General features: G+C 37.8%; 2 protein-coding genes across 3 annotated transcripts; one reads left to right on the top strand and one right to left on the bottom strand.

Moving 5' to 3' along the window:
• Window positions 1-419: 419 nt before the first annotated feature.
• On the bottom strand, window positions 420-5,078 carry psmd7 (proteasome 26S subunit, non-ATPase 7). The gene is made up of 8 exons (XM_004553353.4): window positions 4,939-5,078; window positions 4,450-4,541; window positions 3,051-3,143; window positions 2,871-2,968; window positions 2,684-2,764; window positions 2,480-2,571; window positions 1,557-1,755; window positions 420-1,057 (listed from the first exon to the last, which is right to left on the bottom strand). Exons 1-8 carry the CDS (start codon window positions 5,010-5,012, stop codon window positions 794-796), a joined length of 993 nt encoding a protein of 330 aa, XP_004553410.1. The 5' UTR covers window positions 5,013-5,078; the 3' UTR covers window positions 420-793.
• On the top strand, window positions 5,052-9,581 carry LOC105940937 (dynein light chain roadblock-type 2). 2 transcript variants are annotated; one of them, XM_076885707.1, is made up of 5 exons: window positions 5,052-5,161; window positions 5,925-6,003; window positions 7,846-8,013; window positions 8,139-8,203; window positions 9,070-9,581. In XM_076885707.1, the coding sequence occupies exons 1-5, from the start codon at window positions 5,159-5,161 to the stop codon at window positions 9,085-9,087; spliced, it is 333 nt and encodes a 110-aa protein (XP_076741822.1). In that variant the 5' UTR covers window positions 5,052-5,158; the 3' UTR covers window positions 9,088-9,581. The 2 variants fall into 2 exon arrangements, with proteins under 2 accessions (XP_076741822.1, XP_076741821.1); XM_076885706.1 differs by having other exon boundaries at window positions 9,066-9,581.
• The last annotated feature ends 2,648 nt before the right edge of the window (window positions 9,582-12,229 follow it).

Here is a 12,229-nt window from a genome sequence, read left to right as displayed (position 1 = left end):
TCAAATGTGAAAACAAATTGTGTGCAATTTCTAAAAGATCTGAAGTATTTTCTTTTCCCATTATGCTCTATTAATAACAGTTTCTCTACAGGGGAACATTATTCCCCTGGCTTTCTTGCCTTAAGTATTTAAATTAAAGCTTAGTTTTGCTGTATTTATGTAGTATCGCTTTAAAACAAGTCAGCTATATCAGTTGACAGTTGGCAATTTGTCAAGTTAAAACTGCCCTACCAGTTTACACAAACACACACAGCGTAAGCACTTGCACATTTGTTTTTCTCCAACTCAACTTCCCCTTCCATAATAATAAGTGGAGTCACAATTCTAAAATTATAACAGTGACTTTACCACATGTCTGCTTTTAAATATTAAGGATAAACAATGTGTAAAAATGTAAAGACAGAATCAGAACAATCATCTTATAATATGATCCAAGTTTAATGAGTGATACAGAAACATTTCCTCGAACATACAAAAAAAAAAAAAGAAAAGAAAAAAAGCAACACCGGGTGTTTGCAACATCGAGGCTATGGCAACTATGAAAACAGGACACAGCATGTTCTCACACTGGCCAACACCGACGAGCAAACAACATCATCTCTGTAGGATAACAAGTCTTTGAGAGTGCCGTTTGTGACCATGAGACCAAATCTCAAATGACACCGTTCCCCATATAGAGTCCTACTTTTAGCCCGAGACCCACATACAGAGCTGTGCCTGTGGACACAAAGTAGAGCACCATCCAGAAGATGGCGGTGTGATTTGAGAGAGGACCGCAGAGGAAGAATGCTCACTATTTTTTCTTCTTCTCATCTTTCTTGGCACCGTCTGCTTTCTCCTTCTCTTTTTCTTTCTCCTTGTCATCTTTTTTCTCTTTGTCATCCTTCTTCTCTTTCTTGCCTTCCTCCTTTTCCTGTCCTTCCTTCTTTTCTGCATCTCGGTTGGAAATCTTGTTGTTGATCAGGTTGTGCAGAGCCACCACAGAGCGTATGAGCGAGGCCAAGTAGACCACCAACATCTGGTCATTGGTCTTTAGGTAAAAGGCTTTTGTGAACTCCTGCAAAATAAAAAAAACTTACATATTATCCCAGCAAACATCTTAGTAGTTTATTATGTATAATAAAAGACATTTAATATTGCTATTTGATGCAGTATTTGACCACAGATTTTTACGATAAGACCCCCCCCCCAAACACACACAGAGCTCATATTCACACCAAAGGTTTTGTTTATCACAGCAATTAAAAACACATTAGTAAGGCATATGAATATTTTATCACGATATTGAAAATGCCAGTTCATTTTTGAGTTTTGTTTAAAAACACTATCACACTAAACACAGTTTTCCTTATTACGTTTCTGCATTGATTATTAAAGTATTTGTAAAAATTTAATGAAAAGAAAAGAAAAAAAAAGGTAACAGCCACGTCTTTAATTTAGTGCAAACATGAAATTCCCAAAGTAGCATACAGCTATACGTGTTTTATAATCTCTTGCACTTAAAAAGCTGCCAGATTAAAAATAAAGTAAACAGACCTCAAACATAAACAACTTACCAGTAGATTTACATCAGGCAGCAGGTTGAAAACATCCTGCAGCTGGTAGATGATCTGGTGGTTGATGGGAAGTTTGCCAGCAGCCACCCTCTCTAGGTAAGAGCGGATGTCCAACAGCTTAGAGTTGAGTCCCTTTAGGCCGTGAACCTGGTTTGTGATGCGTTGTGATAGTGTGCCCACCGTTGTATCTTTGATGTCTCTGTAGAGACAATGCAGTGGTTGCTAATGTGATGTATCCTCAGCACAACCACATTACACTTGGTCAGAGGCGCATGTTCACTAAAGACAGTGAGTAACAAAGACTGCAAGAAATTGATCAGCACAGTGGACAAAAGATATGTTATTCCCTCTGACAAGAACAACTAAATATTGCATGGGACATGAAGAGGTATATCACAACTCATGAGAACTTTGTCACTTCACATCCATGCAGTTACAAAGGATTTTATATTTTGCCTTTTATGCATTTAAGCCAGCTGAATAAAAATTTTATATGTTGGCAAAAACGTTTTAATTAAAAGAAATGAAGCACAGTGTAAAAGTGAACGCAGTGCCCGGTTAATTTAATTGTGTGTTAAATTTTGGTCCAATTTCTTTATTTCTATTTTTCTTCTTCTGAGAGGTGCAATTTAGGCGAACGAGGATGAATGTTATGTTGATACAGAGATTTTTACATCAGCAGGAACATTAAAGCATAGTTATGTTTATATCAAAGTCTAATTAAAACATTTTTGTCACTAAAATCAATTTTTATCTCAACACCAATCAAAATAATTGTGATAAAATTTGCCATAATCATGCAGCCCTAGCAATGCACAGTTGATGCTGTGTACTGTTATACCACTTATTGTTTGTTTATTGAAATTTCTATTCCACTAACAGTGTAGCATTAATGTGTTTAAATTCAAATGTTTGTTCAGTACCTCAGCAGGTGCTCCACTCCCACTTCTTCTGCTTCCTCAGCTCCAATCTCACTGGTGACATGTTCAAATGTCTTGGACGTAGGAGTGCCATCCTAGAAAGAAGGAATTATCCATATGAATTAAGATTTTTTTAATCTGATCTGAGGAAAAACAACTAAACAAAGTACTTGTTCCAACTTTTGTTGCCCCTTAGCGATCACTTACATCATGGATTTCCTCCACAGAGATGTATGCTTCTGTGGGCAGACCGAGATCTTTGGGCTTTACGTCTATGATGACCAACACCTGGAAGTGTAGAACAAACGTTTATGTCAGAATGATTAGAATTAAAGCGAGCTGATGTCCACAAACATGCACATTAATACAAGGAAAAAGCAAATCAGTTACTTACCGAATTGGTACAGTACCGCTTGATGAGCTCATTGATGGCAATGTCATTCTTGTGTAATTTGGGTCCTGTGTGGTACCAGCCAACTATTCGTTCTCTGGCTGAAAAAGTGAACGCAAATGTATGAATGACACACTAACATTAAAAACATACTAATTTAAGAGACAGAAGCACTGCTTTTACCATTAACTTTCTTGAACATGCCATACATGTTCTCCAAGTAGTCATGGTCCAGGAACCAAACTGAGTCATCCCTGTCATCCTCATCAAATGGCACTGGGGAGGAAAAAAAACAAAAACAACTTGAGAGTGTGTTTAAAAACTGGCTCAGAATACATATTCTGTGCTGTAGCAGGAAGTAATGAGACATGAGACAACCCTGACTTAATAGATCTTCTTAAACTGGTACATCACTTATTTTTACACTGGTGTCCTGTAATCGCTTAATAGTTAGAACAAAGAAAAATAATAATTAAATGAATAAGGATATGGCGCAGGGGAGGAGAATGTCAGATAAATACTGGGGAGCAAGAGCATATAGGGATTTGTAGGTGTGAAGACCCCATTATATCCACTGTATAGCAAAGCTGAATATAAACTGACGTCACATCTGCTGTCGCAAGTCTGTTTCTGCCAGCTGTGCACCTCTCAATTTTTGTAATCTGGTGTGTTGTGCCACTGCAGACTTGTGTTGAAGACACAAGTGTGTAACTGTCAGTTTTGACCACTGTTTTAATGCTATATCACTACAAAAGAGATTCACAGCTTATACAAAGATGTTGCATTAGTCTGAAAAGATGAGACTTTGTGGAAAAATGCTTTATTTTTGCTTTTGACTTCTCTTCCTCCTATATCAGCGCTGATGTGGAGATTTTGTCTGATCAATTATTCAGAAGAACACTGCACCGGCTAAATTATACACCGGCTGTGTGCTGACGCTACCGATAGCACATGAAGTCACCAACGTGACCAGTGTACTGAGCCCTTAAAGGTAGTGATGATGTGTTGTCAGGACAATCTGGGTAAAAACTGGCTGTTATGAACGCACTGCGCCATGTCCAGGCACATACAACTTCATAAAAATGATTCCAAGCTTTAAAATGAAAACAAACATAAGTGTTTGAACAAATGTTTTATCACTGCTTTAGAAACAGCATTTGTCTATATTAACATGGCAGAAAATGAATCAGGTTGGTCACCCATATGTTTAGTGGACATGCTTGTGTCAAAAAGAGGTTGAAAAGCAAAGGTCAGAAACAGAATACCAGAGATTTCTTTACTTCAAATGACAAAGATGTTTAATGGTTATTAAATGCAAGAAAATAAAATAAAGCAGAAATCACAGACTGTGAGATGCTGCTGGACTTGGTAGACAAAGTTAAAAGATATGTGGGAATAAGATAATCAAGAACCTAACACAGGCACTGGAGTCATAACGTGTCCGTTTCTGACTGTTCTAACTAAAACACATTCCGTGAACATATATTTTCTAAAGATATAAACATATTACAGTGGAAATGGACAGTGTAAATGCTTGGCTTAAGTATTTTAAGGTGAAAAGATGTCTGAGGATGTACTTTACCTGCAAAACTATTTGAGACGTCCAGAACTTTTTTCTGCCATGACCCCAGGAGGACACCGACCACTCGTTTCTGATTTCCCACTTTTCCTATCCTGTAGATTCAAGAATTTAAAAAAGAAACGAGCAGAGGAAGCTGTTATCGTCACAGATTTCTGTAAAAATGTAATCAATGGAGCCCATACAGTCTGACTCGTTAGCTAACCTGTAAGCTAAGCTAGAGTCAGTGCACAGCTCCGTCATGTTTAATGACACCAGATCAAACTGTTCGGGTACGTGGATTAGTTTGTAGAAATGCTAATGAATAACATTGTTTTAAGGATTCATTAACAGCTCATACAGTACATTGACACTTTAAGAAGCTAACTAGCTAACGGCACTCTGACTCAGCATGGCTAACCTTAGCTTAGCCTAGCTGCGGCGTCACACTTCAGGACACTTTGGAGTCCAATATTGATAATAAGACGGAACTTAAATACAGATCTCACTGACCTGTTGAAATGATCCACCACGCTGAGCAACACAAGGGGGTGAACGACCACATTTTCCACCGCTAACTCCGGCATTTTCGCAGGCAGGATAAACAGAACACAACACACCTCCACACAATGACGGCTACGCTACACTTCCGCTCGCTCCTGACGTCTCTTCCGTTTCTCTTGGCAACAGAGAGACCGTAGAGACGCACAAAAAGAGCAAGAAGGCCGACGAAATGGTACGACTTTATGAACAACTTTTAATTCAATTCAATTCAGTTTTATTTATATAGCGTCAAATCACAACAGCAGAAGCCTACATAATGATAACTTTAATTATGTTTATGTTTACCAAACAAGGTGAACAATACATCAACCTGCCAGTACTTATCAGCTACCGTTCTTTTTAAGGGGATACAAGTATTATAACAGGTTTACAACCCGAAATGATACAAACCACTATCAAATAACCACTCAAAGTAGGAGTCTTGGCTTTATATTTAATTTTGTGTTCATTTATTATGTTATATTTTTATTTTCTCTTTACTACATTTCAGTAATATTATACGAAACTAATCACACAATCACGATGGATTATGAACTATATAAGACAGAAAGCCTTAGTATTTGTTCTGTCATTTGATTCTAGCAAGCTACACTTAGTATCTGAAAATGAATGACACTTCCGATAAGTAAGTAAAGTCAAATGGGGGTGACTTTACTCCCATTACTTGAGTATGCCTGCTGCCACTTATACTTGTAAGACATTGTTATAAATCATTCCAATTTGTTATCGCACTAACAGTCGAGAAGCAGGGTGTAAATAGGCCACATACATTAATAAAAATGCCTTTTTTTTTCTTTTAGAATATATTTAACATTTTCTAACTTTAAATGGGACACGAAATCCCTCAACCATCAGGTTGATTACAGTTTTATCAGTTCTGGAAAAGCCACATTTTTTATGTAAACGTGCGCCTGATCGTGTTTTTGGTTGAGCAGGGTGAGGAAGTTGAGGCACAAATGAAGAGGATTGAAGCCACTAAAGGTGTTATTGGAACGCTAGTCGTCGATCCAGATGGTAAGCAACACCAAAAAGCAGAGCAGTACTGCTCAGAATGATGCTCTGTCGCTTTTTTTCACAGAGGAAATAAAATATTCATGGATGTTATAATTAGTTGAAATGGAAGAAAGTTAATTAAGGTAAAAGACAAAAATAATGGTCTGCGGCAGCTTAAAACCCTCTTTTGGTGTCAAAAAGTTACTGTTGGGGTTTTCCGAAGAGGCACGGTGTTAGTTTTGTAGCTGATAGCTATCGACAGTTCATTTCAGTAAATAACTAGCAAGAGCAGCACAGATTAGTGGCTCCATGAAGGATTACAAAGGAGCAAGTTATTGCCTAACAAAAACAACACAGTGTAACTGCATGGTTAACACGTTTTCTTACACCAGCACTGTTTGCCATTAGAACGTGAGCATGTGCGTGAAGAACGATCCAAATCGCTCTGTGTACACACTGCTGAAAAAAGGTGTGAAGAGATGTTTTCATTTTGTATTGATCTCTGTGCAGAAATGCAGTTAAAAAGCTGAAATGCAGCTCAGTTTTGCTCAGTTTCAGTAAAATACTATTACTACAGAGGACCAGAAAGGGACTCAGCTCTAAACATTCTACATGAGGACAGAATGAAGTGTTATAGGACAGAGTGCTGTGCTCACAGCTTTGAGTCATCCACTCGCCACAAAGCACTTTCAGTGCTCAGTTAAAGTAGAAAAATGCCGTGTAAGTACCAGTCTATTTCCATTTAAAATTACACACTCTCTGATAACATTTAGCCTTCTCATTTCAAATAACTGAGCACTCTAACTGTCACAAACCCCCAAAACAATATAATGTCACCTTTTACTATGTTAAATTTACTGTTAAACTGCTTTCAGTACCATAACCGATACCGTGCCTCTTCATTAAATCCCAACAGCTGCTTTTTAATGCCAAAAGATAGTTGTGCTCTAGAGGAGAGCATTAATAAATCTGGCCCATGGACACAGTTATTATTGTAGTTCATTTGTATTTGGTTTCCCTTTCAGAGAACTACAGCGAAGCCACGGTACAAGATGCATTAGGCAACTGAGATATTTTTTTTAAATAATAGATTTGCAGTGTTTAAGATTTTTTGTCAAATTATGCAGTCATAAAGCTCTGCAACACCAAAGATCATTTTTATGTAGTTTGTTTTTCTCCTTCTCTCAGATCTGTAATATAGAACATTTAAATATCTGTGAAAATGCAACAGTTGAGAGAAAAAATGACTAAAAAAATGAGAGCAGATTAATGTCTGAATGTTACAGTATTTAGTAGTAATTTAAAAAAATACATAACCTCACATGGCATACAGAAGAAGAAAAAATGTGTGCTTAGATCAAGTGTTAGAGTCCAGGTTTACACCGTGGAATAATAATAATAAATAATAATAAAGCAGCTCTCCTCTGGATGAATCCTGCGCTCCACCTGAGCTGTCACATACATCTGTAACTGTGACATTCAAAATTCACTAGAGAATAAGAGAGGGAGTGAGAGGGCCTCAAAGTTAGAGTGTGTGGGCAAGAGTCCCACAGGATAGTGTGAAACAGAGAGAGAAGACATATCCAGGGAGGAGGGAACTGAAAGCACCATGTAAGAACTGATGAAAATGGTCAGACAGATGACTTTATGTTTGTAAATTTAATCTGTTTGACCACTTTTGCTCAGTTATTCCTGATCAGTGTGTGTAAACAAGTAACAGCTCAAACATGTGCATGACTGATGCTCTCAGCTATTCAAATAGGAAGCACTAAACCTCTGCCAAAAATAATATTTATCCAGGAAAATATTAAAAATACAGTCTGAATGTCTGATGAATTTCTGAATGAATGAATTTCTTTTAAGGTGTTCCCATCAGATCAACTTTGGATCAGTCCATGACTCTACAATATGCAGGGCAACTTCGACAACTTGTGGTATTGGCCAGAAGCGCAGTCAGAGATATTGATCCTCAGAATGATCTCAGTGCCCTCCGAGTCCGCTCCAAGAGCAATGAGATCATTGTTGTAACAGGTGAGTGTAAATTAGTTAGGGTTTGTTGACTTAATGATTTTAGTTGTTGTGATGTAGTTGTTGACTTTTGGCTCAGTTGTTTGCCTGCATTTCCATGGTTCAGCTTGTCTTTTATGTCTCTGCAGAGAACAACTATCTGGTGATAGGCATCCAGAAGCTTCCTGAGCCAGACGTTTCCATGGGCATGGAGGTAGGGGTGTTGGGTGTGTTGCAGCACCACCTGCTAAGTGCAAAAAGAAAAAGAAAGAAAGACAGAAAAGTTTTAAAATGTTTTAAATAATATTTCTGTTGTTATTTATCTTTTCTGCCTTTAAATAACCAGGCACCATGGTCAAATTATGTCACATAGCCTTGTCACCAGGTGCTACAAATGCATCTTTCAACACACAATTGTACGAAAGCAAATTTTAGATTTATTTTTCAGTTTGTTTGTTTGTTTTTTGAATGATTAGCTTGTAAAAAGGTCATAAAGGAAGAGCAGCAGATTGATGAGCTCCATCCTCATACTCATGGAGGCTGCAAACTCTTTGAATTGTCTCCGTGTGTATCAGCGTCTTCTTCCAAATCATAATTTTCCAACTTCCGGTCATGGTTATGGTCAACAATGATGCCAAAGAGTATCACACATCTGTCCCAGATGAATGTTCTAATGGACTCTTTGAACTCATTAGACATTAGTTCCCAGAATCAGGGAATTTATCACCTTAACCTCTGGATGCAAGTCACCTCTGGATCATTATATAATCCAATAAATGTCAAATACGGTGTATGCCTAGCATTGCATATCAGTATCAAATATTTTGAGAACCAATTACATGAAAAAATTTGTTTTTATATCCACTATATGGGTCACTTTTTAACTGTTTCCGTCATATCAAATCCAAATTACCCTTGAGGTAACGTATGTACACACATTCCACTATCTTGACATTGACTCACTATCCACATACTCCCGGTAGGTCTCAGAAACAGCTTCATTGCCCTGATACTTTATTCATCTTGTTCCTCGTCCTCTTTTTCCTCCTGCTGATCAGACTCTTCCTTATCCTCAGACAGGTTCTCCCTTGGGACTAGAGTATCCTGGTTGGCTACAGAAGGAGTGAAGTGATGGCTATTGATGTGTGCACGCTGAAAGACATGGATGAGATGAATGTTTCAGCTGAGAGAAGAAAAGAAGGAGGCAAAATAACAATGTCTGTCCTTGAAGCCATTTTTAATCACATCATAAGAAGACCACATACATTGTGAGGCTGTGCACACTGTCACCACTAGATGGCAAGACAGCGTTATTTTTTCAGTTCACTGGTGACACGTTTCAATGTCTTGGATAAATAAACTAATACTCGTCTCGAAATGTTTTGGTGCAACTTAACATTCACTGACATCTTGGATTTCATCCAGGGAGATGTACACTTCTGTATGCCTGACTGAGATCTTTGGGCTTCACGTGTATGATCAACACCTGGAAGTGCAGAAGAAACGTTTATGTCAGAATGAATAGAATTAAAGCGAGCTGATGTCCATAAACATGCAAATTAATAAAAGGGAAAAGCAAATCAGTTACAGTCCAGGTTGGTACAGTACCGCTTGATGAGCTCACTGATATTTTTCAAGAACAGGTTCTCAAAGTTGTCATTGTCCAAGAACCACACTGTTTCTTATCATCCTCAAGAAATGAGACTGAGGAAAGAAGGTGCTGGCACAGTGAGTTAAAGTATGTATTCACTTTTGATCATTTAGGTCAATACTGTGCTGGAGCAGTAATAACACATGAGTAAAGGCCTGATTTTATGTATATTTTTTCATCTTAAACTGGTACACCACAATGATTGCTTAGTTCAAGAAATTACTCCTACAACTACATAATAATGTCATGCTTTAAAATGAAAAAACAAACAAACAAACAAACAGAAAAAAACAATACCAAGTAAATACAGGTCCATTATTGCTAATACAATACCAATACTGATACTTTTAACCTATAAAGTGTCAAAATGCAAAATATATTTTAAGTTTATTTTGTATTTTTGATTTCTTATGTTAAGTTCCTGTATTGTTATTATTAGTTAGGGTTTAGGATTCAACTTTATTGCCATTACACATGTATAAATACAGGGTAACGAAATACAGTTTGCATCTAACCAGAAGTGAAAGAGCAGTAAGTGCAATAAGAGCAGATTATATACAGATAAGTTAAGTGGAGAACAAATATACAGATATATACAGATAAGGGCAGGATAAATGGTGTAATAGTTATGAACAGAATTATGTACAGAGAGACCAAATATACAGATGAGCTACAGACAAATGTACATTGTGTATACATATGTATACTGTTGTATACATATGTACAGATATACAGATGGCCTGTATAGCATACAGATGTTCTACATTGCTATACAGATGGGCAAATATACAGATGTACTATGAACAAATACACAGATGTGCTACATAAATACATACATAGATGTACCAGTGTGTGGCAAACAGATCTACAGAGTGCTATGAATATATCTACAGTAGTGGAAGCGTAGCGCTCTGAACTGACTATAACAGTGAACAGTGTACGCATTATAACAGAGACTATGTATGTCAGTGTCCTAAAATCTATAGCCGTAACCAATGTGAGAATATGGTGAATACTGAGAATGAATGACAGCAATGATCGTGGTCACTAGGAGTGTAGAAGGATTGAGTGAGTGTGGATGAAAAGGTTCAGCAGGGGACTGAGGTCAGTAGGGTGACAGCTGTGGGACAGAAGCTGTTCCTAAACCTGCTGGTTTTAGTCTGAAGGGTCCTGTAGCGCCTTCTGGAGGGGAGGAGCTGGAAGAGTGTCTTGGCAGGATGAGGAGTCCCTGAGAATGATGTTTGCTCGGCGTAGACATCTATTCTTGTGGACATCCTCAGTGGCAGGAGGTGGAGTCCCTGTGATGCGCTGAGCGGTTTTCACCACCTGCTGCAGTGCCTTGCGGTCAGCAATAGAGCAATTTATGTACCAGACTGTGACACATTTGGTCAGGATGCTCTGGGTGAGTTTTAGTCTTTGTGATTCACCCGTGTCTCCTTGTTTATTAGTCTTTTTCTGTTTGTCACGTGTTATCTCCTTGTCTATGTAGGTTCCCTTTGTGTCTCTCTCCTCTGTGTCCCTCTCCCTCTCTCGCTCCCTCTCGCTGTCTCTTGTGTAAGCTTGCGTGTCCCAGTTCATGTCTTTCCATGTTTCCTGTTTTATTTTGAAAGTCTTGTGTTTTCATGTTCCATTTGTTTAGTTTTACTTCCCCTGTGGCATCTTGTTTATTTGCGTTAGCTGTGTTTCCCCAGGTGTGTCCACTTCTCTCATTACCCTTCTGTGTATTTAAGTCCTCTGTTTCCTTCAGTTCAGTGTCGGTTTGTCTGTCCTGCTTCATGTCATGTCAGGTTTTAGGATTTTTTCAAGTTACTGTTCATGACAACATTTTGACAACCACTAAATCACAGTGATTGCACAATAATTACTTAATAAAGTAAAACACCTTTCAGCTTTTTATTTATTTTAAAATATCACTTTCTGGAGACCTGGAATATAGATCGTCCTGAGTCTAAAGCATTTTGGGTCAGCTTCTGTTGTTTAAATGTATTACAGACAATAAATAAAATAGTCAAACCAAAAAGGTTCAGACATTATTCATAGTACATGTTTTTCATTTCCAAAAAATAATTTGTTACACAGTTAAGTGAGCTCAAACTAAACTTAGAGGATAGAAACAAAGTATATCAATCGTAATACCAATACCAACGTTATATACAATCAAAAGTTTAAGAACACTTGAAAAATGGCAAAAAATCATATTTTGCATGGTTGGAGCTTAACAAGGTTCCAAGTAGAGCTTCAATATGCAGCAAGAAGAAATGTGAGTGAGACAAAACATTCTTTTGAGCATGCAGTTTATTGAAAACAACGCTTAAACTGAAACAGGCTGTTTTATAGCTGATCGCAAGTTTAGGATCACATGCCTTTAAAAGGCCAAATCTGTGCAAAAATGTGGATTCATTGTCATTTTCTGTCAGGTATTCACACTGTCATGACGTTCTGATGGCAAAGGCAAAAAAAGTTTCCCTTTTGGAACGTGGTCAAGTTGTTGAACTGCAAAAGCAGGGTCTCTCGCAGTGTGCCATCACTGCTGAGGTGGGAGCAGTAAGACAGTCATTTGGAATTTCTTAAAAGGTCCTGAGGGTTATG

The sequence above is a fragment of the Maylandia zebra genome, linkage group LG7 (genome assembly GCF_041146795.1).
Source record: "Maylandia zebra isolate NMK-2024a linkage group LG7, Mzebra_GT3a, whole genome shotgun sequence".
Classification (NCBI taxonomy): domain Eukaryota; kingdom Metazoa; phylum Chordata; class Actinopteri; order Cichliformes; family Cichlidae; genus Maylandia; species Maylandia zebra.
The sequence above is the reverse complement of the archived record's forward strand: the minus strand, read 5'-3'. Positions and strand labels throughout refer to the sequence as shown.

Coding starts and splice junctions, on each gene's coding strand:
- psmd7 (XM_004553353.4), bottom strand. CDS start 5,012: ATGCCGGAGTTAGCGGTGGAAAATGTGGTCGTTCACCCCCTTGTGTTG. Junction 2,969..3,050: donor CATGTTCAAGAAAGTTAATG/GTAAAAGCAGTG, acceptor TCACTTTTTCAG/CCAGAGAACGAATAGTTGGC. Junction 1,058..1,556: donor TGCCTGATGTAAATCTACTG/GTAAGTTGTTTA, acceptor TTTATTTTGCAG/GAGTTCACAAAAGCCTTTTA.
- LOC105940937 (XM_076885706.1), top strand. Junction 6,004..7,845: donor GCTAGTCGTCGATCCAGATG/GTAAGCAACACC, acceptor ATTTCTTTTAAG/GTGTTCCCATCAGATCAACT. Junction 8,014..8,138: donor TGAGATCATTGTTGTAACAG/GTGAGTGTAAAT, acceptor ATGTCTCTGCAG/AGAACAACTATCTGGTGATA.